This window comes from Chelonoidis abingdonii, chromosome 7, assembly GCF_003597395.2.
Source record: "Chelonoidis abingdonii isolate Lonesome George chromosome 7, CheloAbing_2.0, whole genome shotgun sequence".
In the NCBI taxonomy this organism is placed as follows: Eukaryota; Metazoa; Chordata; order Testudines; family Testudinidae; genus Chelonoidis; species Chelonoidis abingdonii.
The window spans coordinates 66,445,206-66,471,169 of NC_133775.1; the positions used below are offsets into that span (position 1 = coordinate 66,445,206).

General features: G+C 49.8%; 1 protein-coding gene across 2 annotated transcripts in view; it reads left to right on the forward strand.

Moving 5' to 3' along the window:
- LOC116827580 (flavin-containing monooxygenase 5-like) overlaps positions 1 to 25,659 on the forward strand; it is a 30,844-nt gene extending 5,185 nt beyond the window's left edge. The window contains exons 5-8 of one of the 2 annotated variants that reach the window (XR_012656282.1): positions 18,333 to 18,532; positions 19,713 to 20,661; positions 22,708 to 22,843; positions 24,701 to 24,726. Coding sequence is in view for 1 of the 2 variants with exons in the window: in XM_075067976.1 (XP_074924077.1) it covers positions 18,333 to 18,532; positions 19,713 to 20,065; positions 22,771 to 22,843; positions 24,701 to 25,064 (990 nt within the window). In the remaining variant the exon portion in view is untranslated. Of the gene's footprint in view, positions 1 to 18,332; positions 18,533 to 19,712; positions 20,662 to 22,707; positions 22,844 to 24,700 lie in introns of both variants that reach the window. The other variant, XM_075067976.1, reaches the window with a different exon arrangement.
- The last annotated feature ends 305 nt before the right edge of the window (positions 25,660 to 25,964 follow it).

Below are 25,964 nucleotides of genomic sequence, written 5' to 3' on the forward strand. Positions count from 1 at the left end.
TGTGCCAAGTCTTCACTTATTCACTCTGATTTAAGGTTTTGCGTGCCAGTAATAGATTTTAATGTTTTTAGAAAGTCTCTTTCTATAAGTATATAATATATAACTAAACTATTGATGTATGTAAAGTAAATAAGGTTTTTAAAATGTTTAAGAAGCTTCATTTAAAATTAAATTAAAATGCAGAACCCCCCAGACCAGTGGGCAAGACCTGGGCAGTGTGAGTGCCACTGAAAATCAGCTCATGTGCTGCCTTCCGCACGCATGCCATAGGTTGCCTAGCCCCGTACTAGTGGAATATAAAGAATGTTATAATCACTATATAATGAGACTATATCATCTGAAGAAGAAGATCTATTCTTAAGTACAGTAATGGAAAAGGCTGCAAACTCAAAAGATTGCCATTTGTGCACATTTTAGTTAGCCACTTATATGTAAGACTGCAAGTTTGTCATGGAGGTCACAGATTCTGTGACTTTCTGGGACCTCCATGACTTCGGCAGCGGTTGGTGTAGCTGCCCCAGAGGCCGCCTGAGCAGCTCAGGTAACCCCTGGGTCAGTTGCACTAGCTGCTGCTGGGGCAGTTTCAGGCCACTGCAACCCTCTCTCCCAGCAGCAGCAGGAGTTGGGTGTAGGAGGGGGCTCAGGGCTGGGGGTTGGGGTGTGGGAAGGGGGTAAGGGTTCTGGATGACACTTACCTGGCGGGGGAGTCCCCTGGAAGCAGCAACATCCCCCTCCCTCAGCTTTTAGGCAGACGCACAGCCAGGCAGCTCTGTGCACTGCTTCCGGCCTGTAGACATTGTCCCTGCAGAGCCGGTACTCGGGGCAGAGGCAGTGTGCAGAGCTGCCTGGCCACACCTCTGCCTAGGACCTGAGAGAGGAGAATGTCACTGCTTGTGGGGAGGCACAGAGCCAGGTAGGGAGTTTGCCAGCCCTGCCAGCTCCCCCACACCCCAGCACCTGTGGTGTCCCCGGGCCATCCCCCTCCCCAGCACCCACGGCACCCCGAGCCACTCCCCTCCCACCAAGATTTAGTTAGGGGTATATAATACAAGTGAGAAACAAGTCACGGGTTGTGAATTTTTGTTTACTGCACACAACCTATCCATGACTTTTACTAAAAATACCCATGACTAAAATATAGCCTTAGTTATAGGACATACAGGATAGATACTGGGGCATAAGTTATAGAGAATCCACCATTTACTCTAGTTCAAACCAGCAAGTGACCTGTGCCCCATGCTCCGGAGGAATGTGAAAGACCCTCAGGATCTCTGCCAATCTGACCTGGGGGGAAATTCCTTCCCTACCCCAAATATAGTGATCAGTTAGATCCTGAGCATGTTGATGAGACCCACCAGCCAGACACCTGGGAAAGAATTCTCTGTAGTAACTCAGAGCCCTCCACAACTAGTGTCCCATCTCCAGCCATGGGGGATTTTTGCTACTAGCAGTTGCTGATTGGTTACCTGCCATTATAGGCAGTCCCATCATACGATCTCCTTCATAAACTTAATCAGGCTCAATATTTTTTTTTTTACCTCTACTTACCCCAAGACGTAAAATATGTCTGAGATGGCAGGAGCCAAATTCTTCAGCAAATTAGATGCATCATCAGGATTTTGGCAGATCCCCTTGGACACTGAGAGCTCTAAGATCATAGAATATTAGGGTGGAAGAGACCTCGGGAGGTCATCTAGTCCAATCCCCTGCTCAAAGCAGGGCCAACACGAACTAAATCATCCCAGCCAGGGCTTTGTCAAGCTGGCCTAAACTCCTAAGGATGGAGATTCCACCACCTCCCGAGGTAAACCCATTCCAGTGCTTCACCACTCTCCTAGTGAAAATAGTGTTCCTAAGATCCAACCTAGACCTCCCGCCCTGGAACTTGTGACCATGCTTTTTGTTCTGTCATCTGCCACCACTGAGAACAGCCGAGCTCCATCCTTTTGGAAAAGAGAGGAGATAGAGGAAATATCTTTGCCATTTGAACTGCAATCAGCCAACCACCGAGACATGAGCTGACACGTGAAAGCAGGAAAATGCACTGTAAAGCTCTCGGAATTCCGACTGTACCCGACCACTCCGCATCACAGATCGATTGCGGACCAGAGCGTTCAAGTGAGCAACATAGTCCTGCCTAAACAATACAAGGTAACAGAGATTGATCCAAGGTCTAGTGTCAGTATTCAGGGTCCCCTGCAGAGAACGCTAACACCTATGCTTCCTACCTCCCAAAACATTTCCTGGGCCTTAGCGTCATTTCCCTCACCCCGTTGTGTCAGAAGTAAGAAGGAATAACCAGAATAGAAAAAAAAACAAGACTGTTAGTGAGAGAAAATGAGTCGGGGGAAGGCAACTTGGAGGCAGCCTCCCGGCTATGACATCCAACTAGAAATGGACCATATTTAGATACAAAGGGAGAAATGAACCATTGCCCAAAGACGAGTCACAATAACCCAATTGAATGTCAAAAAATTAAGACCCCAAGTTTCAAAATGATATAAAGCCTGTATACAGTTCTGAACTGCTACAATTGCCTTCTCGGACATTAACAGTTCACGGATGACAATCGAGGCTACCACCAATGAGACCTAGCTCGAATACTTTCTCTGCCTGAGCGTCCGATATACACAAGTGACATAGAAAAGTAACAAGGAATGATTCTTACCCATTTTGTTCAGACGTTGGAGGGGATAAAGAAAGCTGAGGGAGCTGTCCAATTGCAGCACCACGCCCAAGAGCACATGTGTTTCGACCCTACAGACAAATTTGGGACTCGCCAATAATGCAAAAATCTCAGAGACCTGCTGTGACTTGGGAAGCTGGAGTGTGTCATGCAGTACCCCCTCACCCACCCTTCAATGAGCGAGATCTCAGTTTATCTCGTGGCTTCATTCCCGTTACGCTTGCTCAACGCAAGCGCGTGTATACACTGCAGTTTTTATCAAACGCTGCATTTCGGTTCGTAAACGAGCTGATACAACAGAATTGTCTCCCCAACAGCGATCATACCATAGTAATCTCCCGACAGGTCCATGATGGACTAATTTTGGATGAAGACTGCACTCGCCGAGCGCGCGCGATCAGAGCTCCACGCGGACAAAAGGCAAAAGCAAATCAAAAAGTCGGGGCTATTTCCTGTTACCCAACGCTGCTTGCCGAGTTCCAGATATGCTGTCCTAGAGCGTCCACTGCGAACAGACTGACTGGATGGCGCCTCGCAGCCAATAACGCGATTTCCGCCACACGAACCCTAATCCGAGTATCACATACGATTTAGCGCTACTGCCTCTCAGTTGAGGAGGATTCCGAAATCGATTAGAGGACAACCGAATAAAGGACGACGTCGTGTGAACGAATACAGCGTAAAATCGGAAAGTCACCATATAAACCGATTAAAAGTCGCAAGTGTAACCTGGCAAAGGTAATACCCTGCCCATGCAAATCAGAGAGTAGTGACTCAGCAACAAGAGAAAAACTCGCTATACCTTGACTAACTGAATATAAACTAAACCAGTGGAGCAGCAGACACACAGTTCTAGCAATCTGAGTTCATATCTGAGATCCAGATGGATCCGTAACTGACCTCTTAATGCAAAATTACCTGGACCTGCTGATTTAAAAAAATGATCTAACCCTTCAATGTTTTAGTTTAAACATTGCCAGATATACTAGCACGCAGGGGTCAACAACTTTCAAGAAACTGTGCCAAGTCTTCTAACTATTCACTCTGAGATTTAAAGGTTTTGCGTGCCAGTAATAGATTTGTAATGTTTAGAAAGTCTCTTTCTATAATAGATACATATACAACTAAACTAATTGATTTAGTAAAAAGTAAATAAGATTTAAATTAAGAAGCTCATATTAAAATTAAATTAAATGCAGAACCCTACCAGGACGCAGTGGGAAGAACCTGGGCAGATAGGAGTGCCACGAAAATCAAGCTGATATGTGCGCCTTCGCACAGCTATGCCATAAATAGGTTCCTAGCGCCTCGAACTATGGAAAATAAAGAATGTTTAAATCACTATATAGATAAACATATCATCTAAGAAAGAAGATTCTATTCTTAAAGTAACAGTAATGGAAAAGCTGCAAACTCAAAAGATTGCCATTTGTGCAAGCAGTTTTAAGTTAGCATCTTAAGTAAAGCACCTGCATTGTCATGGAGACAGATTCTGTAATTCTGGGACTCCATACTTCGGCAAGCAGGTTGTTAGGCTGCCCCAGAGGCCGCCTGAGCAGACCTCAAGGTAACCCCGGATCAGTTTGCATTCTTAGCATCTGCGGGAGCATTCAAGGGCCACTGCAAACCACTCTCTCCACAGCACAAGATTGAGTGTAGAGGGGCTCAGGGGCTGGGGGTTGGTGTGGGAAGGTAAGGGTTCTGAGACACTATACCTGCGGGAGTCCCCTGGAAGGCAGCAACATCCCTCCCTCAAGCTTAAGGCAGGACCACAGCCAGGCAGCTCTGTGCACTGCTCCGGCCGTAGACAGCCCTGCAGAAGCCGTACCGGGCAGAGGCAATGTGCAGAGCTGCTGGCCACAACCTCGCCTAGACCTGAAGAGAGGAGAAGGTCCACTGCTTGTGGGAAAGGCCAAACAGAGCCAGGTAGGAGTTGCCAGCCCGCCAGCTCCCCACACCCCAGCACCTGTGTGCCCCGGGCCATCCCCTCCCAGCCACCAAGCACCCGACCACTCCCACTCGCCACCAAGATTATTAGGGTATATAATACAAGTGAGAAACAAGTCGGTGTGAATTGTTTAACGTGCACACAAGCCTATCCATGAAATTTTAACTAAAAAATACCCAAGACTAGTAACCTAGTTATAGAACAATACAGGATAGATACGGGCATAAGTATAGAGAATACCACCATACTCTAGTTCAAAACCAGCAAAGTGACCTGTGCCCCAATGCTCCGGAGAGAATGAAAGCCACCTCAGATCCTGCCAATCTGACCTGGGGGAAATTCTACCACTACCCCAAAATAAAGTAATCATTGTAAGGATCCTGAAGCAGTGTGAATGAGACCCACTCAGCCAGACATCTCGGGAAAGATCCTCTTAGTAACTCAGAGCCCCTCCACAACTAGTGTCCCATCATCCACCATGGGATTTTTGGCTTACTACAGTTGCTGATTGAGTACACTGCCATTATAGCACCCCATCATAAGCGATCGCCTCATAAACTTAATCAGGGCTCAAATATTTTTTTTTACCCTCCTCTCACACGCACAAGACCCTCCCCTTAGAGAGCTATCCAGAACTCAACTCCCTGAGCATAGAAACAATCAAATCAAATTTAAAAAAGCCGTAAACTTGTTGATTTGGGCATTGTTCTGTGTCAGCACTTGGCAACGAAACTAAATAATCACTCTCCTCGGTTTATCCCTCGTTTGTATTTTTAGAACGGCAAACCCATCCCCCAATCAATAGCCTTCGTGTTAGACTAAACAAAGCCAAAAGCTCCCTGGAGTCCACTGTCAAAGGCAGGTTTTCCAGTCCTTGGATCAATCCTAGCAGCCTTTCTACATAATCGCAATCTCATGCAGATGATATTGGAAATAAAGACCATCATGAGGATGAGTCCCTAGAAAATGCGATAAAGAAAAGGAGAGGGACAAACAGCTGGCTGCAGGACCTATAGGATGAAACAAAAACATAAAAAGAGAACATTCTACTTACACAAGGACTAAATATTGTCTGAGATGGCAGAGCCAAATCTTCAGCAAATAGATGCATCATCAGGATTTGGCAGATCCCTCTGGACACTGAGAGCTCTAAGATCATAGAATAAGGGTGGAAGAGACCTCGGGAGGCATCTAGTCCAATCCCCGGCCAAAAGCAGGCCAACACGAACAAATCATCCAGCCAGGGCTTTGTCAAGCTGGGCCTAAACCTCTAAGGATGGAGATTCCACCACCTCCCGAGGTAAACCCATCCAGTGCTTCACCACTCTCCTAGTGAAAAGTGTCCTAAGATCCCAACCTAGACCTCCCCCGCTGGAACTGTGGACCATTGCTTTTTTGTTTCTGTCACTGCCACCACTGAGAACAGCCGACTCCATCCTTTTGAAACCCCCCCCTTCAGGTAGTTGAAGGCTGCTATCAAATCCCCCCTCACTCTTCTCTTCTGCAGACTAAATAACCCCAGCTCCCTCAGCCTCTCCTCGTAAGTCATGTGCTGCAGTCCCCTAATCATTTTCATTGCCCTCTGCTGGACTCTGTCCAATTTGTCCACATCCCTTCTGTAGTGGGGGGACCAAAACTGGACACAGTATTCTAGATGTGGCTGACCAGTGTTGAATAGAGGGGAATAATCACTTCCCTCGATCTGCTGTCAATACTCCTACTAATACATCCCAATATGCCATTAGCCTTCTTGGCAACAAGGGCACACTGCTGACTCATTCAGCTTCTCATCCACTGTAATTCTCAGATCCTTTTCTGCAGAACTGCCACTTAGTGAGTCGGTTCCCAGCCTGTAGTGGTGAATGAGATTCTTCCGTCCTAAGTGAGGAGCCTGCATGTGTCCTTGTTGAATCTCATCAGATTTCTTTTGGCCCAATCCTGCAATTTGTCTAGGTCACTCTGGACCCTATCCCTGCCCTCCAGTGTATCTACCTCTTCCCCCAGCTTAGCGTCATCTGCGAACTTACTGACTTATACTTTCAACACACCATTTGGTAGATACTGCTTCCTAAGATTTCCTCTCTTAATATGTTTGCCTGCAGAACATGAGCCAGATGTGAGAGGCCCTAGCAGGTGTAAAAGTGTAGCGTGAGGGCACAATAATTTGGGCAGCACTGCTGTTGAATATCAGGAACAAGTGAAGACAGTACTGGAAATTGTGAGAGCAAATAACCTTAAACTGAATTAAGGCAAATGTCAATTTCAAATCTTGGCGATAACATTCCTGACAGGACAGACTGACTTCAATGGGAGTGTTGCCCAGTGAAACAAAGATTTGGGCAATACTGAACATGTCAGGACCTGAAGATAAAAAAGGAAATTCAAAGGCTGCTAGGAACTATGCCAACAAGTTCATGGCTAATTATGTAGCTTCCACAACTCATCTAAGACACCTCCGCCACAAGGTCACTGAATGAGCATGGATGCCAGAACATGGAAGCCCATTCTGATATCAGCTCCAGTTTTTTGATCCATTGATAGTATCAAACTCTCCACAGATGCTTTGAAAAGAGGGTGGGAGCAGTACTATTACAGTGTCATAGAAATAACTGGTTGTGTCTCCTGTGCCTCAAGGGATATGACAGCTGCAGTGATTTTCTCAGTGCTTCAAAGCAGAAACTGATCATAAACATGGCTACCCCTCTGAAACTACTGATTGCGATTCACAAAAAGGAACTTTGCGAAGAACCACCAAGACAGCTGCTTGCAAAAATACAGAATTATCATGTGTGGCACATGTCCTATCTTGCACTTCTAGGCGGTAAGGGTTTGCCTCAGAGGTTTGCTGTGACCCTCAATGTAGCCTCTCTCCTCTCATAGAGACAAGGGTTACAGCTTACTGAGTCACCTTCATCATTGGCCAGTCAGCAGGTTTGGTGTAAGAACCCTCTTTAGTCCCTATCTTCCTTCTCAGGTTCTCAGGGAGCATTTGTGTGGGGCAGGGGAAACCAGACCTGCCCTCTTCTTCAGGTTCCAGCCTAGGCACCCTAATTGGCAGTGGAAAGAGGTAGTTTTCCTTCTACCAGAGCCATAGCCCTTCCCTGAGCTACTTCTCCAAACAACTCCTCCTAGCACCTTGCTTGGTACCTGAGCACGCTTGTTCTCCCAGGTCTTTTACTGCGCACCTTCTTTCTCCCAGTCTTCCCAGAACACACCTTCTTACTCCCAGCTCCTACCAGCAAGCCTCACTGAAGGGGCTTCTTTTTAAAGTAGTCCCAGCTGGTTCTAAATGGGCTTCAAGTGATCTGATTAGCCTGTTTCCTTTGATGGCTTCTAATCAGGCTGTCCTTAGGATTTACAGTGCCCTAGGCAGGATTATTAAACTGGTGCCCCTGTGCCTGTCTTGCTCTTAGCAACACAAACATAAGCTTACACTGTTGGAAAACTTGCCACATGCATGTTATCAAAACCAGTTTAACTTAATGAAGCACACTGTAATGCTGATGGACTAGCACTAAAGAAGTAGCACTATGGAAAAAATTCTGATTTGAAAGAATGATGCAAATATTTTTTTAATTTGTCAACATTTTATTGGAAATTTATATGAAGAGGTATTGAGACAAGGATTTGTTTTTAATTAAAAGCAGTCTTTCTCGCTTTTTTGGCTGCAAAATCAGTAATAATGTCATCGTATGACAAAGATAAAAGTCCAGATCAGGAAAACACTTGGGACTGGCTTGTGCGCAGCACTAGCAATCAACCAAAAAGAGCGGAGATAGTTTTTAATGAGCTTTAGTTTTGAGAAACTCCGTTCTCCTGATGCTATTGTTACAGGAATTGTCAGTAGAATACGGGTGGTAATGTACACATTAGGATATATATATATATATATCAAGAAGTTTGCTGGTATGAATAAACTGTACAATGTCCATCATTGATTTTGCATGTGGCAACACTGACGACAGTGTACTCAATTCTTCATACAGTTCAAGTCCATTTAAATCAAAACGATCACCGTGCTTCAGGAGGCTCTCTAGGTCAGGGGTCCCCAACGCGGTGCCTGTGGGTGCCGTGGCGCCTGCAGGGGCTTCTCAGCAGCATTTCGGTGGTGACACCTCTGGATGACACCACTTGCTGCTGACAAGCAGCGTCATCCAGAGGCATCACCCCCGAAATGCCACTGAATTTCGGCAGCATTTCGGCGGATGCTCATCCGCCACCACAGTAAGGTTGGTGACCACTGCTCTAGGTTCTTGCACTTTGTCATTAGTTGCTCTTGTTTCCCTATTTCGTTGAATTTAGTCCTGCTCAGCTTGCTACCAGCTGAGTGAATGGAACCCCAGGCTGACAGCGGGTTGAGTGGCTCAGTCAGAGTATCAACTGCCGGCCTGCTCAGCCCACTGCCAGCCTGGGGTTCCTTGGAGGTCCCCAGATCAGCAGTGGGTGCTGAGTGGGGCCGGTGGCCGGGACCCTGGGTGGCAGTGGGGCAGCAGCCGGAACCCCAGAGCAGTGGCAGGCTGAGCCGCTCAGCCCGCCGCTGGGTACCATCAAAAATCAGCTCGCGTGCCACCTTTGCCACATGTGCTGTAGGTTGCCGACTCCTGCTCTATACACTAGTAAGGAGATGAGCATATTACAGTTATTGGAGGGCTGTATTTAGCAGTAACAGGGTTATAGGAAAGTCAGTCAACATTTTTTGTTTCTCTGATGAAAACTGGTCCACTCCCTTCCCCATACGAAACTTGCCACAAATAATTGTCAACAACTTAATTTTCTGTTTTTGGCTAAGATATTGATTTAAAAAAATATTGAAATTGAATTCAGGATTGTTAGCAAGAATTTTTGGTGAATAAATTTGTTAAATGACAATCTAAATGGCAACACAGCACTGCTTTCATGCGTGGCTCATCCGCCAGGCTGCTGGTCTAACAGCTGCAGTAGAGGAGGAGATAGGTGGAAAACTGCAGGGCCTCAAAATCCACCTCTTGGAGTGCAGAGTGGCAACAGCCGCAGCAAACCCTCAGGTCTGATCACACGCCGGTGGGCACCACCGCCAGCCCAACGGACCATGGTGAAGTTAGCACAGCATCTGATCTCAGGGATGGGGCACCCATGTAGCCACAGCACCTCATCCTGCCCTGTGCAGCTCCCCCCGGATGAGATGGATCACTGCGAGCCCGGGGGAGAGACGTGCTCCCCAGCTAGAGTGACCAGATCCAGATGTTCTGATTTTATAGGGCCAGTCCTGTATTTAGGGCTTTGTCTTATATAGGCACCAATTACCCTCACACCTAGGGTGACCAGACAGCAAGTGTGAAAAATCAGGGTGGGAGGTGGGGAGGAATAGGAGCCTGTATAAGAAAAAAGACCCAAAAATTGGGACTGTCCCTATAAAAGTGGGACATCTGCTCATCCTACCCCAACCCCCTGTCCTGATTTTTCACACATGCTATCTGGCTATCCCCAGCCCAGCCATGTGTGACCATTCCAGTCCTGGCTGCCTGTGAGGAAGGGAGTTACTTTCACTGTCATTCCTCAGCAGACAGGCAGACAGCCTTCCCTCCCACCCAACCCAGCCCTGACGGAGGGAAGGGGGAGAGAGGGGTGCTCCGTGGGGGGGGGGGAGGGAGAAAAGGGGGGTGCTCTGTGGGGCAGGGGAGAGAAGAATGGATGTTATGGGGGACAACAAAGGATACCGCCAGAGCTGCCAAGCCTGCCTCACCTCACACTGGGAGAAAGAGTCACACTCACAGGTGAGTTTCTTCCCCCACCTCTTCCCAGAGACCCCAGCAGTTAATCCCCTCCCTCAGACTGTGCTGCATTCGGCTTTCTCTAGGACCCAGCAGCCCTGCTCTTACATTCTCCACTGCTTCCCATCTGTCCAGGCTCCCGGCAGAGCGGTGCCCTCAGACCTAGTGGTGCCCTAGGCGGCTGCCTGTTCTGCCTATGGCTAAGGACGGCCCTGCTTCTAATCAGTTCTTAATTGGTTCCAGGAATCTTATGGAGTCTGCCTGACTTAATTGCTTCTAGCACGTGCCTGACTGCTCTGGGGTAGCCCCTGCCCTGGTCACTCAGGAAACAGAAAACTATTCATCCAGTGTGTTCTCCTTCTACCAGACTCCTGCACCCGCGCTTCAAGCCATCTGGTGGAGCACGGGTCCACTGCTCTATCTTAGCATTTACCTTTCTGCCACGCATCCATCTCCGCTGGAGAACTGGAATGGTTTAGAGGGAAGGGTGACAGGGCAGCTCCGGAAATGGATAGGACTACTCTGGTGCCTCTCCCTCCGAGGGAGGGCACTGGTGCTCAATCAGCTAGTCCTGTCCATGCTCTGGTACCAGCTCAACACCCTGGTCTTGGCCCCAGGCTTCCTGGCCAACCTCCGGACAGTGATTCTGGAGTTCTTTTGGCCAGGAGTGCACTGGGTCTCTGCAGGGGTCCTCCACCTGCTCCTCAGGAGGGAGGGCAGGGCCTGAAGTGCCTACACACTCAGGTCCATGTCTTTTGCCTTCAGGCCCTGCAAAGGCTCCTTTATGGTGCAGGTAGTCCAGCATGGAGCATGCTGGAGCACGCCTTCCTTTGCCACCTCCAAGGGCTCCGATACGACCGGCAGCTCCTTTATCTCTATTGACGCGGTCTTCTGCTAGACCTCTCCGGGCTGTCAGCCTCCTTCCAGGACCTCCTCCGGACCTGGAAACTGATTTCAGCCACCAGGTGCATGGCGGCCGCCAAGGGGGTGGATATCCTTGCAGAGCTCCTGCTACACAACCCCCAGCTCTGTGTGCAGGTGGTGGAGTCCCCCTCAGTGCACCAAAGGTTGGCCCTGGCAGAAGTCATCAGAGTTGTAGACCTCCTGGACTACGACTAGGGAGACTGGCTGGACCCCCTGACACTCGCTCGGCGCATGGGGCTCTTCAGACCTGGTACTCCCCAGCACATACTTCAGGAGGTGAGGGCTGCTTTACCGCCCACTGCTCGGGTCTTCTTCGACCGGGTCCTGCGAGAAGATATGCCCCGCCTACCCTCCACCCAGGCCCCCTGGATCTTTTCATTGGGCCCCTGCCTCATGGCTCCACCCAGCCATCCCACCCCTTCACCGTGAGCAGGCTGAATGAAGTGCAGTCAGCTCATTTCCAGACCACACCAAGGAAACATCTGTATATGCTTGTGCTCCATACCCTTCATGTCCTCACCCTCATGTCCCGTCCCGTCATGAAGTGGTGGGACTTTCTGCCACCTCTGGAGGGTGAGGAACCCCAGTGGGCCAGCCTATATTCCACCCTGGTCCTGAAGCCCGCTGGGGATATTAGTTGGGGGCTCCTTCACGGAGCTGTGAGCACGGGCAGGTGTCTGGCGCAGTTCACCCGTGCCAGACACCTGCCCCTTCTGCAGCATGAGGGAGACCCTGGCGCATGTGTATCTGGCGTGCGCCAGGTTGCAGCCCCTATTCTGGCTCCTCTTAAACATCCTGTTACATTTTTGGCTGCACTTTTCCCCTCACTGCCTTATCTATGCACTCCCCATCTATGGCCCCACCAAGCCGCAGGACCTCCTTGTCAGCCTCCTCCTAGCACTGGCCCAAATGGCCATCTACAAGACCAGAGAGAGGAGGCTGGCTGACAGGGTTTCCTGCGACTCTAGGGCCTGTTCTGATCCTCCATCTGTTCACGCATCCAGGTGGAGTTCTTCTGGGCAGTGTCCGCTGGCTCCTTTGACACTTTCGAGGAGCAGTGGGCACTGTCCGGGGTTCTCTGCTCAGTGTCCCCATCAAGTTCCCTTCAGATAAGGGGGGAGGGATAGCTCAGTGGTTTGAGCATTGGCCTGCTAAACCCAGGGTTGTGAGTTCAATCCTTGAGGGGGCCATTTAGGGAACTGCGGTAAATATCTGTCTGGGGATTTGTCCTGCCTTGAACAGCAGGTTGGACTAGATGACCCCCTGAGGTCCCTTCCACCCTGATAGTCTATGATTTAGCCCTGGGACCTGTTATATCTTTAGTTGTCCCCTGTAATTAATTGAGATCCTGGACTTTGTGGATTCTCCCCTTACGCTGGGGGAAGTACTTTAGCAGTGGGCTTCCACCTGCAAATGCTCCATCTGTCAGTTCACAGGCTGATGATCTGGAACAAGGAATAAACATTCATGTGAATTCAGCTAAAGACTAAATGCTGCAAACAGTGGTACAAGAAGTAAAGGAGGAAAAAACCAGCACTGCACACTTGTATATTTCCACTAAAGGAATGAATTGTCAGTGCTCTCAGGAGCATGCTGAAATGGGACACAGGTCATGGTTCTTACAGTGATGGGAAGGAGAATATTGAATCCAATACATAAAAGGCACCTGGGAATGACCAAATCAAAAAGGAGAGCTAGAGAAGTTGTATTCTGGTCACAAATGAGCAGTGAGATTGAAGAGGTGATGAGCAGGCATGGAACGTATAAGAAGTACAGAGATTCCCAGCAGAAAGAACCAATGATACTGCAAGAACAACTCGCAGTTCCACAGGACAAAGTCAGAATTGACACATTCAGTCTGAAGACATGATCATCCGGTTATAATGGACTACTTTCCCAGAAGCAGTCAGACATGAAGATACCACTCTTGCAGGACCGGCGCTACCATTTAGGCAGCCTAGGCAATCACTTAGGGCGCCAGGATTATTGAGGGGGCGGCATTTTGCCGGGAGGGTGGCAGGCGGCTCTGGTTGACCTGCCGCAGGCATGCCTGCGGAGGGTCCGTTGGTTCGCGGCTCCGGTGGAGCTGCCATAGTCATGCCTGCGGATGGTCGGCTGCTCCTGCGGCTCCAGTGGACCTCCCGCAGGCATGCCTGTGGCAGCTCCACCGGAGCCACGGACCAACGGACCCTCCGCAGGAATGCCTGCGGCAGCTCCACCCAAGCCGTGGGATCAGCGCGGGGGGCGGCGAAATGGCCGTGCGCCTAGGGCGTGAGAAACCCTGGCACCGGTCCTGCACCCTTGCAACAGTTTCCAGACACATCATAGAATTCCATAATTAATCATAACTGACTGTTGCTAGTGCTGTGGAGTGTTGTTAAGGCTGCTAATGCAGCTGTTCTTGGAGCCCCCATGTTAGCTGCATTAGCAGGGAGTGCAGCCTGCTGATTCAGCAGACCTTGATGTCAGAGGAGGATTATGGTTTGGTGGGGCCCTGGGCCAGAGCAAGTGGGGGCCCCTTCCCACCCCTTCCACCTGCAGTCCCCCCTCCCAACCCCTCAGAGCTCCTGCCAGGGAAATGAGGTTGGGGCTTGGGGGTTTGCCCTGCTCGGATCGGCAGGAGTGCTGAGAGGAGCGGGGCTAGCCCCCACGCCCTGACCACGCTCCCCAGCAGAAGCGCCGGGCAGGTGAAGTGGGTCAGTGCACAGGGGCACCCATTTTTCCAGGGCCCCCCCAATTGGCGGGGGGCCCTGGGCACAGGCTCCGTTTGCCCAGTAGCTAATCAGCCACTGCTCAATGTTATTCATAAGAAAGACCACAGGCTCAGTTTGGTGGCGAAGCTGCTTGGCCACATTTATTGTCCACAATCCCACAGTACTAGTGCCCCATAGGAGCTACAGATACACTAACATGCTTGCCTGTGACAATGGTACCAGTTCAATCAGCACACCAGGATGCTGCCCCTAGGACAGCACAAAGATGTCCCTCCTATGAGTTCTCCTTTAATACAGTGATACAAACAAGTTATGTATTACACTCCAGGCAGGACCGGTGCAACCATTTAGGCGATCTAGGCGGTCGCCTAGGGCACTAGAATTTAGGAGGCGGCATTTTCTTCGGCAGCGACCGCAGCAGCTGGATCTTTGGCTGCCCTGGTCGCCGCCGGCATTTAGGCGGAGGGAGCTGGGGCAAGGGAGTGCAGGGAGGGCTGCCTGCAGCAAGTAAGGGGGGGCAGCACGCAGGGGAACTCCCTGCCCCAGCTCACCCCTGCCCCGCCTTCTCCCCAAGCACGCCATGATTGGCGCTGCAAGCCTGGGAGGCGGGAGAAGTGAAGCAACGACCTCGGGGAGGAGGCGGAGCAGGGGTGAGCTGGGGTGGGGGGAGTGCCTCAGGGTGGAGGGTGGGGAGCTGCTCCAGGGGCGGCACCCCAGGGCGGGGGCTCGGGAACGGGGAAGGGCGCAAGGTGGAAGTTTCGCCTTGGGCGCGAAACATCCTTGCACCAGCCCTGACTCCAGGTGTTGTTAGTTTCCATCCTTATCCTTGTACCTGCTAGTTCAAGCGAAACATCCTCATCCATTATCCTATCATCCCCTCCTTATCTTTACAAAGGTGTGTTCTTGTGCCATATATTAAAAATGTGTTTATATCAGTGGTTCTCAACCTATTTATCATTGTGGGCCACGTGTGCAGCCGACAAAGTGTTAAGTGGGCCGCAGGTTGAGAACCACAGTGCCCCCCACCTAACTCCCCCCACAAACCCCTATGCCCAGTGCTTTCCACCCAGAGACCTCTCCACAGAGTGGGTCCAGGAGCAGAGTGCCGGGTACGAGGTGAGCGGCAGGGACCCCAACCCCGAACTCCACTACGTGGGGACCCTGACCCTGCTGCATCTGTCATTTATTTGCATAAATCCAAAGTAAAAAGCAGCTGTCCTTCAAGGACTGTATTTGGGAGTACTTTGCAGGCGAAGAGTACTAATTTAACAAACAAGTGCAAAAACCATAATGGGTTTTATGTTTTTAATGAGTACCTAGCTACCAGTTCTCTAAGTTTGTTAAAAGTCTGCTTTTCTGAGGTTCATTGTCCTTATTCCGCTGCTCTCACTCCTTCCTTTCCTTAGAACCATGAAATATATCACTTCATGATCACTTTCACCCAAATTGCCTTTCACCTTCAGATTCTCAACCAATTCCTCCCTGTAGGTCTGAATCAAGTCTAAAATGGCTGCCCCGCCCCCAATTACTTCCTCCATTTTCTGAAACAAAAAAGTGTCCCCAACAATGTTCCCTCTAATTTTTTTCATCCATGTGAGGAATGAATTTTGTTATGTGCATCAATATTGAGATGATGTGCATCACCAGTAGAAACAAAAAGCATAAATATAATATATATTTTTAAAAAGTTACCAAATTGGTCCTGCTTTGAGCAGGGGGTTGGACTAGATGATCTCTTGAGGTCTCTTCCAACTCTAATAATCTATGAAATAGCTATGAAATAAGGATAATTACTGCAGCCAGGACAGATTAGGCATTTTAGAACTCACTATTCAAAGAATTGAATTTAAACATGAGAGAGAAATAAAATTCTGAAATGCACAGACCAGTCAAAAACTAAAATAACAGCACTTTGAAAGAATAAAATTATAGAGAATATATGTGCATTGCAGAAAGTACCCAGAAGTAAGAATAGCAATACAAATATGTGTTGGGAGATGAGTGTAAAAGAGACAGAGAGTATGTGTGTCAGACAGAGACTGTATGTGTTTGAGAGAGAGAGAAACACAGAGACAGTGTGTGTGTGCAGGAGACACAGACTGAGTGTGTGTGTGATGGTGGGTGTGAGACACAGACAGTGTGTACGTGTGCTGGCTGCTGGGAAAGTATATGAGAGACCAAGCGCTGTCTCTTTAAGGACACAGGCACTCACTGGCAGGCTTGTTCAGACTGCAGCAGCTACCACCAGCTCCCTTCCACTCCTGAGCCCTGTCCCCCAACTCTGCTCTTCAGAGATGAGGTACTTGGGTGAGGAAGGGGGACACCCTGACATCAGTGCCCCCTGGTCCCTCCTCCACTCTGCACAGCAAGCAGGAAGGTCCCGGGAGCTGCTGGCCGGGGCTCCAAGGCAGAGGGCAGGAGCAATGCAGCTGCAGAGCGGCAGGGGCAGGGGCAGGGGCAGAAGCACCTGAACACACATTGCTGGGTGTGCAGGGCTCTGCTAATCAAGTGCATGGCGCTTGATTGGCTCTTGGGCGACCATACAGCTTAGAGGGAACATAGGTCCCCAGTAAGTTATTGGATGTTTTGTGTTTTGCTGCATTACTTTTCCAACAGATTTCTGGGAAGTTAAAGTCCCCCATTACTACCAGATCCTGTGTTTTGGATATTTCTGCTATTTGTTCTAGAAATGCCTCATTCACCTCCCCTTCCTAATTTGGTGGTCTGGAGTAGACCCCTACCATGATGTCATCCCTATTTTTCCCCCTTTTATCTTTGCCCAGATACTTTCAAATGATTTGCCTGTCACCTCCTTCTGGATCTCAAACGAACTTCCTCCCTTTTTCCCCCTGCCTATCCTTCCTGAACAACTGTCCTCCTCTATACCAACGTTGCAGTCATGAGATTTATCCCACCAAGTTTCTGTGAATCCAATTGTCAAAACTTAGCTTATGTGCTAATACTTCCAGTTCCTCCTGTTTATTCCCCATACCCCTTGTATATAGACATCTAAGAAGTTGAGTAGATTCACCCACTGATTTTCCTCTTGTTGTTTGTATGACCCTATGATAACTTTCCATGTCCCTCCCCCAACATCTGACTCTCTGTTAAGGCCACCTTCCTTTATGTATATCTGTGCTTTTGTCACCTGGCCTCTTTGAACCTACTTTAAAGCCTTCCTCACTAGGTTGTGTGAGTCGGTGTGTTAAGATGCTCTTCCCCTTCTTAATCAGGTGGACCCCATCTCTTCCCAGCAGACTTCTTCCCAGAGCAGCCTTCCATCGCTGAGGAAGCCAAAGCTCTCCCAACACCACCATCTGGGCAGCCAAGCATTCATCTCCAATGATCAGCCGTTGTGCTCATCACTAAGATAGTTCAAATGGTTAGGCAGCCAGTGTGCTGAGACCACCTCCCAGCAGGTTGACTAGCATTGTCTCATCATTTCTTTCTGCTCCCTGTCTGTCAGCCTGTCTCCACCTGTTGTTCCATTCGGGCAGGGAACATCTTTTTGTTTAAAATACTTAATACACTTAAATACCTAATTTCTAACAATAGTAAGTTACTACTGAAGCTTGTGACATGGTATAGAAACCCTGCACTAGCATGGAAGGGGTTAAGGAGCTGCTTTGGGCTAGGGTGGCCCTGCCCCACCACACCTGCAAATTGGGTCAGGAAGAGGAGTTAAAAGGAAGGAACTCCACTCAGATGGGGGCAACCCTGGGAAGGGAATGGGCTGAGTTTCTCTGGCCCTGGAGAGGAGGCTGATAGCCTGCAGAGCCCCTGCCCTCTCAGAATGAGGGTGCAGATCCCTGAGCTAACACGAGGGGAAAGACTGAGACTTGCACTGGAACCCAGTGAGCTCTGACATGGACAGTAACATTTCAGGGGGTTCTGAAGTCAGAGCCCCATACCCTGGAGGAAGCTGCTTACAGACTTTCCTTTCCTTTTCTTGTGTTGAACCTAGTTTGATGACTGCTGACGGAGTTGTTGTTTTGCCTGAGAGGGGAAGAAACAACCAAAAGACCTCAGCCAGAGGGTTAAGTACTGGCCCGCTAGAAAGACACACCCTGCAGCACCCGCTAGGGTAGGAGTATTGGATTTGTGTGTGTGCACTCCCCATATAGCCCCAAAAGGGGTGCTGCACCATGGACAGATGTGTGACAAAGCTCTTATTAGGAAATCAAAGAAACACAACTAGATGTAAACCATTCACTCTCATGAGAATGGCTCTCAGCCAAAGAGGCTCTTGGCAAGTCACTCAAAGGCCTGCTTCTCCTGTTTCCAGCAGCTCCTGTTTCTCTCCATTTCAGGTTTTCCTTAGCACCAGGCGAGGTGCATGGATACTTGGTCGGATTGGAGAAGAAGGGTACCCCATGGACACAATTTATACCACTCGCTATGTAGAATTCCTCAGGCGCATTGTGCCTCTATCCCTGCTTAACTACTTTGCAGAGAAGAAACTGAATGCAAAATTCAACCATGCAATCTATGGTCTGCAGCCTGCGCACAGGTGAGCTGGGGAGATCAGGAGACTTTCTCCAGGCTGTGGAGCCAAGAGGGGAAGGGTCATGTTCATTCCCCTCGTCACCACTACCACTGGAAAGTGGAGAGCTGGGGCCTGTCAAGCACTGGAGAGAGGGGCAGAGCTTCAGGCCCCATGACAGAATGTAAGATCTCAGGCAAACCTGCACCTAGAGTCTCTAGGGCCTGGGTTCAATCCCTTGCTGTGCCAGATTCCCCCAAGCCGATCTCTGTCCATCACCTGGGGCCCAGCTCTCATTGCTGCTGCTCTGCCAAATTGGTCAGCATTTGCCTCATCTGGGGCCTAGCTCTTATTCCTACTGCTGCCCTCTAAAACATGCCTATCCCTCAGGTTAAAAATATCCTTGAGGGATGTAAATGCCAAGGAAGAGGAGGAGTTATTTTGTGTGATATGTGGGAGTAAACAGAATGGTACTGGATGACATCATTAAGGCATGTCTACACTTACAAGCTTACGTTGGCACAAATGTACCGCTACAGCTGTGCCGCTGTAAGATCACTCATGTAGCCACTTTATGCCGATGGGAGCGAGCTCTCCCATTGATATGGTAAAATGAGCTCAACGAGCAGCCATCACTATGTTGGCAGGAGATGCTTTCCTGCAGACATAGCGCTGTGCACATGAGCGGTTATGCTGGCAAGACTTACGTTGCTGGGAGTGTTTTTTCACACCCCTGAGTGACAAAAGTTTTGCTGACATAGGTGTTAGTATAGACAGGGCATAAAAAAAAAGATAATTTAAGCTGAGTACCTGAAAGAACTTGCAAATGGCAAGCTGTTAGGCCAGGGAATTGTTTGTTATTATTTATTAATTGATTTGTGGTGGCACCAAGGAGGCCTACTCAAGGACCAGGATCCCATGGTGCAAGATGCTGGACAAACACAGAACAAAAACAGTTTATCAGAGGAAGTGGTGGATGCATAGACTGGACAAAGCAATAGAATTCCTTACATGGAGTGATCCTGCTTATGCAGCAGAATGGACTGAATAACCTGATGTGTCCTTCCCATGGCTTCCAGTTGCAGTGCTAGCACATTGTGTGGAAGGAAATAGTTCTCTTTTCTCCTGGCAGCCTCCTGTCCTGAGGAAGGTCACCTCCTGCCCAAAGAGATCTTCACATTTCTTGTATTTCTTTTCTGCCATTCAGGCTTTTCAGCCAGCACCCAACCATCAATGATGACCTGCCAAACTGCATCATCTCGGGCAAGGTGCTGGTAAAACCAAACATCAGGGCGTTCACTGAAACCAGCGCCATCTTTGAAGATGGCACCAGAGAGGAGGACATTGATGTGGTTGTCTTCGCTACGGGATACAGCTTCTCTTTCCCCTTCCTTGGGGACTGTGCCAAAGTGATCAAAAACCAGGTCTCCCTGTATAAATTTGTCTTCCCTCCTCAGCTGGAGAAGCCAACTCTGGCTTTCATTGGCCTCATCCAGGCACTGGGGGCCATCATGCCCATTGCCGAACTCCAGGGTCGCTGGGCAACACGTGTGTTCAAGGGTATGTGAACCAAAATGCAGGAAATAGTTTAGTGCCTGCTGGGCAGAGAAAGCGCAGACATTTCCAAGGAAATCCTAAGCCAGCGCTGTTTAGGTGCACAACCTGCCATCTTGCAACATTTCCGCTGCTCTCTGTCTTTTGTCTGCTGTCTTCCCACTGAAAGGTGACCTGGTTATGTTCTTTGCTTCTTTGTGACACATGTGAGGCCTGTTTGTTTTATTTTGGAAGCTTTCTGTGAAAACTGTCACTTCCCCCAAAAAGATCATTTCCAGCTCTGCTCTCTGTGTACTCTTGCACCTTCCCTCTTTGTTGGTGCTGGAGTCTGGCTAGCTTTCTCTTACCCTTTGGCTGCAGTTAGTTTGCACTTTTGCTCACACCCTCTCCTTTGCTCACCCACTCCCAGCTCCCTGCCTTTCGAATTCCAGCGCCCCCCTGAACGTTCAGCCTTCCTGGGGGCAGGAGGTGTTGCTGAGAGTTCAAGAGCTGTTACTCTCTAGGATTTATTTGGGGGCAGAGGAAGAGAGAGGGGGCACAAACAATGCTCTTTTCTCTGAGGCTTTTTATCTTTTCTTCGTTCCTCTTATTGCCCAGGAGCTGTTGCCTGTGTGGGTACGTCTACACAACGGGATTATTCCGATTTTACATAAACTGGTTTTATAAAACAGATTGTATAAAGTCGAGTGCGCGTGGGGCACAAAGGCCCATTAATGATCAGCGTGCAATCCAGGGCCGAGCAGCATGCATTGCCGAGTTGCCCGCTGGTCAGCTATCCATAGCATCCATAGTATCCGCAGATCTCCCCTGCCCCTTAGAATCTGGTTGAGAGCCCAGTGCCTGAGGCAAAAAACATGTTGCGGGGTCGGGTATATGTATCAGTCCATGCTCCTCAGAAAGCAATGGCAGACAATCATTGCGCCCTTCCCTGGAGGCCCTGGCAGATCGCACACCCTATGAGGCAACGCATGGACCTGTCAGCGTTTTTGTTTTAACAATCATCATGGTGTGATGGATCCACGGACAGAGGCGATACGCCAGCGTAACCACAGCAGCATCATATTTGCTTCTACGAGAGAGGTTACCAGGTTCGTGCCGTCTGCTCCGAGGGTAAACTGCATGAAGACAGTCGCTTCGTCTGGCCTGCTGCGCGACATGAGTGCCCCTGGCTGAGATCGGCCGGGAGCGCAAAAGCAAACCTAGAAAGACTCCCGAGTCAAGCCTCCTTATGGTTCTAAAAATAGAGTCAGTCCTGCGAATAGGTGGGCAAATGTACTGGAGAAACCAGTGTATCACAGAGCACAGCTGCTCCATGTCAGATCGCCAGAAAGAGACTACATGCCATTCACGGGGGTGCCCCGCAACAACCCCACACTGTTTGCTTCCGTCCTCCCCCAACCTTCCGGCTACGGGTACCGTAGCAGTGTCCCCCCCAGTGTGGCATGAAGTATAAAGAATGCAGGAATAAGAAACACTGATTTTTTAGTGACATAAAAGGGAGGCAGCTCCCATGCAAAGACATTAAGCGGTGGGGAGAGGAGCCCAGCATCCCACTGCTATGATAAGTCCAGCGAGACAGAATCGTGCTTTACACATGAACGGGAGGGGGGCTGATTGAGACTCAGCCCCAGTTGCTATGATGAAGAAGGGTTACCAGCCGTTCTGTCCCATCTACTGGAATGACCAGGAATCATCCTATTTACCAGGTGCCCCCCCACCCACCACAGCCACCTCACCTCAGGCCAACAGAATCCAGCAGTTATCAAGCATGGAGCACTCACGGTGATAAGGACGTGTTACCTTGTATCTGCACCATCTTCACCGGGGAGGGGAGAGGAGCGAATACTGCGCTTCACTGGCTGCAGCATCGCTTCTACCAGCAGCATTCAGTAGACATAGAGTAACATTGAAAGAATCTAGAAAGATTTCTTTCCCTTCTCTCAGTGGTGATGGGGGGGAGTAAATATAGGAGCTATTCCCTGACCACGCCGAACAGTGTTTTGAACCTACAGCATTGGAGCTCAGCCAAGAATGCAAATACTTTCGAGACTTGCTGGACGTTGGGATAGCTGGAGTCCTCACTACCCCTCCTCCCCCATGAGCGTCCATTTGAGTCTCTGGCTTCCCGTTACGCTTGTCACGCAGCACTGTGTAGCCTGGAGATTTTTTTCAACGCTTTGGCATTTCGTCTTCTGTAACGAGCTTTGATAGAACAGATTTGTTCCACCATACTCAGCGATCAAATCCGATCTCCCGTACGGTCCTGCTGGAGCTCTTTTGTATTGGGACTGCATGGCCTACCCGTGCTGATCAGAGCTCCACGCTGGGCAAACAGGAAATGAAAATCTAAATTTCGCGGAGCGTTTCCTGTTTACCTGGCCACAGCATCTGAGTTCAGATTGCTGTCCAGAGTGGTCACAGTGGTGCACTGTGGGATACCGCCCAGAGGCCAATACCGTGGATTTGCGGCCACACTAACCCTAATTCGATACGGTAATACCGATTTTAGCGCTACTCTCTCATTGGGGAGGAATACAGAAACCGATTTAAAGAGCCCTTTATATCGATATAAAGAGCCTCGTAGTGTGGATGGGTACAGCGTTAAATCGGATTAATGCTGCTAAAATCGGTTTAAACGCGTAGTGTAGACCAGGCCTGTGTCTGCGAGCACCTCATGGATCTCCCTTCTGACTTTGGCTTCTCTTTCCTAGGGCTGAACAGATTGCCTTCAGCAAGCAACATGATGGCTGATATTGCACAGAAGAAAGAGGAAATGGCAAAACAGTAGGAACTATTATGTGAATCAGTAACCACTGGGCATGCTGGGAAGGCAGCAAGGCAATCAGCTCCCCACCCACTTCTGCCTATTTCCCTGCTTCACTTTTTGCCTCCCTTTATCCCCATGGGGACCTTTAGCCAACAAACTTTGCATTTCATGCACCCATCCTCTAGGTCTCCCAGGGAAGTATGTGTTAATACAAAGCGTGTAAGAAGCAGGGTCCTACTGAACCCCAGACAAAGGGAAATGATCTGTGTGAGTAGGTTTATCCATCTGCCCCATATATTGTTCCCTTTTTCTTGTTACAGAATTCTATCCCTCACATTCTGCCTTGCTGCCACCATCTATTCCCCCTCTCTGTCCCTCCTGCATCCCACATTCCCCTGCCTCCCTATAGTTTTCCTGTCTATTTGCTGCCCTTTCAGCATAGAGGCAGCTGCCTTCACTGGGAGTGGGATTAGATGCTGAACCTCTTTACTGGGAGCAGCCTGTACCACTTGAGAAATCTGTAAGGGGAACAGTGGCTGTAGAGGAGTCGAACTCACCCCTGCAGCGCCTCCTGCTGGTGACTTCTGGAATTAGCTCAATTTCCAGCTCAGAGCGCCCTCTGCAAGCCACTGATCCACTTGTCCTCTGGCCTCATGTTCCTCCCAGGACCCCAGTGCCTCTTTCAGCTGGATCTCCCCCTACTCCACTATCCCTACTTTGCCTCAGTATTGGCTACTGCCCAGTCTCCATCTAGCCCCCGTTCCCTGAGGCAGACTGCAGTATCAGTCATTCATCATAGGCAAAAGGGTTTGGACCTGCTGCCTTTGCCTACCCCTGGGTTGCCCCCTGCAACCCCCAGTACCTCTTTGCCTAATGCTAGGCGGCAGCCTGGGGCTTTCCAGGCAGGATCTCCCCAGCTCCTCTGCCTTTCCCCAGCCCTGCTCCACTCGAAGTACACTGTCTAGTTCCCTACAGTGAGGCCCTTCTCCCTCTACAGCCAGAGAGAGACTGACAGGGCTCCTGGCTCACTGCTTCTTATAGGGGCCAGCTGGGCTTGATTGGGACCTGGCCACAGCTGGGCCTGCTTTCTCCCAATCAGCCCAGGCTTCTTGCCCCAGCTACAGCCCTCTCCTGGGCTGTTTTAAGCCCCGAGGGGCAGGAGCAGGGGACCACCCTGCTACAGTGGCCATCTTGACTGAGGGCATTCTTTGGCTTCAGTCACACTGAAAATAATGGGAGAAGGCAGATATATTGAATAATAGCAAAAATTGCTCACATCAAACTCTCAATCATGAAGTCATAAAAAGCTTTAAACCCCAAATCCTAAGAATATCACACAACTCATGCTAAATTTACAAGTGTTGACAACTCTGGATGGCTGGGTGTTAATTTCCAGCCCTTTTACTTTGCTGTTAAGCACTTCTCAGTATTGTGTAGCAACTTAACTTTCAGGAGCGTTGGCCCTTCAATTCTACCTAAATACAGAGGGTTGAATAATTTGGGGAAGCTCCAGATAAAGATTTTGTGTAGAAGACAGAGTAAGGTCTGAAGCCAAAGTTGCTTTAGAGAATGTATCCAGCTCCTCTAAGGAGAATGAAGTAAAACTCATCCCCATCCCACACACAAGATCAACATGCCACATGTGTCCCAATTATGGCCCAAGGGATGTCTGTGGAGGGGTGAACAGAAAGCAGCTCTAATCTTTGTAAGGAGTAATCCAGCCTCCCAAGGTGCAAGAGTACATTAGCATCTCCTTCTCCTCACATTTCAGAGAAGGATAGAAGCTCCTTATCCCTCAGGAATGTCATTTCCTGGTCAGTGCAGTCTCCATTTGACCACACTCCAGAGACACCTGCACTTCTTTCTCATTTCAGGTATGTGAAAAGCCAGCGCTATACCATCCAGGCAAATTACATCCCATACATGGATGAAGTGGCCTGCCTGGCAGGGGTCAAGCCCAAACTCCTGTCTCTCTTCCTCATGGATCCAAAGCTCGCTGTGGAGGTTTTCTTTGGCCCCTGCACGCCATACCAGTACCGCCTGAGAGGGCCAGGGAAGTGGGATGGAGCCAGGAAAGCCATCCTGACCCAGAGAGAACGGATCATTAAACCTCTGAAAACTAGAGTCCTAGCTGATTATACAGGTGCCTTGGTGCCTTACTACCTTCAGATTTTTCTCATTGTTGCTTTAATTGCTGTAACTTTTGCTTATTTTCCTTGGTCCTTTTTTCCCCTCTGACAAGTGTCATTTTTCAAGCTGTGAGTCCAGTTCATGGTTTCCCTTCTTTCCTTTGCATTCATATGGGCTGACTGGACTATAGTGGGCACCTCTGTTGTCAGCTATCTCAACAAGGTGAGAGCCTGTCTTCTATGTAGGGCAGGCCTGCACAACTCGTAAAGCGGCGAGGGCCCCATTACTCCAAAGGAAGCAGCTGAGGGCTGAAACCTCCTGGCCCCGCAGAAACACCTCCCCACCCCCAGGACCTCCCGGCCTGGCAGAAACACCCTGCCCCAGCACCGCCCAGCCCTGCAGAAACAAACCCTCCTTCCCCAGCGCCACCCCACCAAAACAGCTGTGGGCCAAAAAGGAAGGTTGGAGGTGGGGAGGTGATACTTGATTTTAAATCAACCAGGGGCTCCCAGTTGAAGAGGTGGCTGGGAGCCCTCAGGGTCAAATTAAAGGGCCCGGGGCTCCGGCGACTGGGGGAACCCGGAGCTTTGCGGGGCTGGGGAAGGGATTTAAAGGGCCCAGAGCTCCTGCTGCTGAGGGGAGCCCGAGCCCTTGAAATCTCAGCCCCAGCCCATCCGCTGGAGCCGCGGCCGAGATTCAAAGGGCTCTGGGCTGCCTGCAGCCGCAGGAAGCCCTGAGCCCTTTAAATCTCAGCCGCGGTCGAGATTCAAAGGGCTCTGGGCCGCCCGTGGCGGCGGGGAGCCCTGAGCCCCTTAAACCCCAGCCGCAGCCGGGAATCTCTGAGGACAGCCCAGAGCCCTTTGAATCCCAGCTGCAGCTAGGATTAAAAGGGCTCTGGGCTCCCCGCCGCTGAGGGCAGTCCAGAGCCCTATGAATCCCGGCCGTGGCTGGGATTTAAAGGGCTCTGGGCTCCCTGCTGCTGCCGGCAGCCCAGAGCCCCTTGATTCC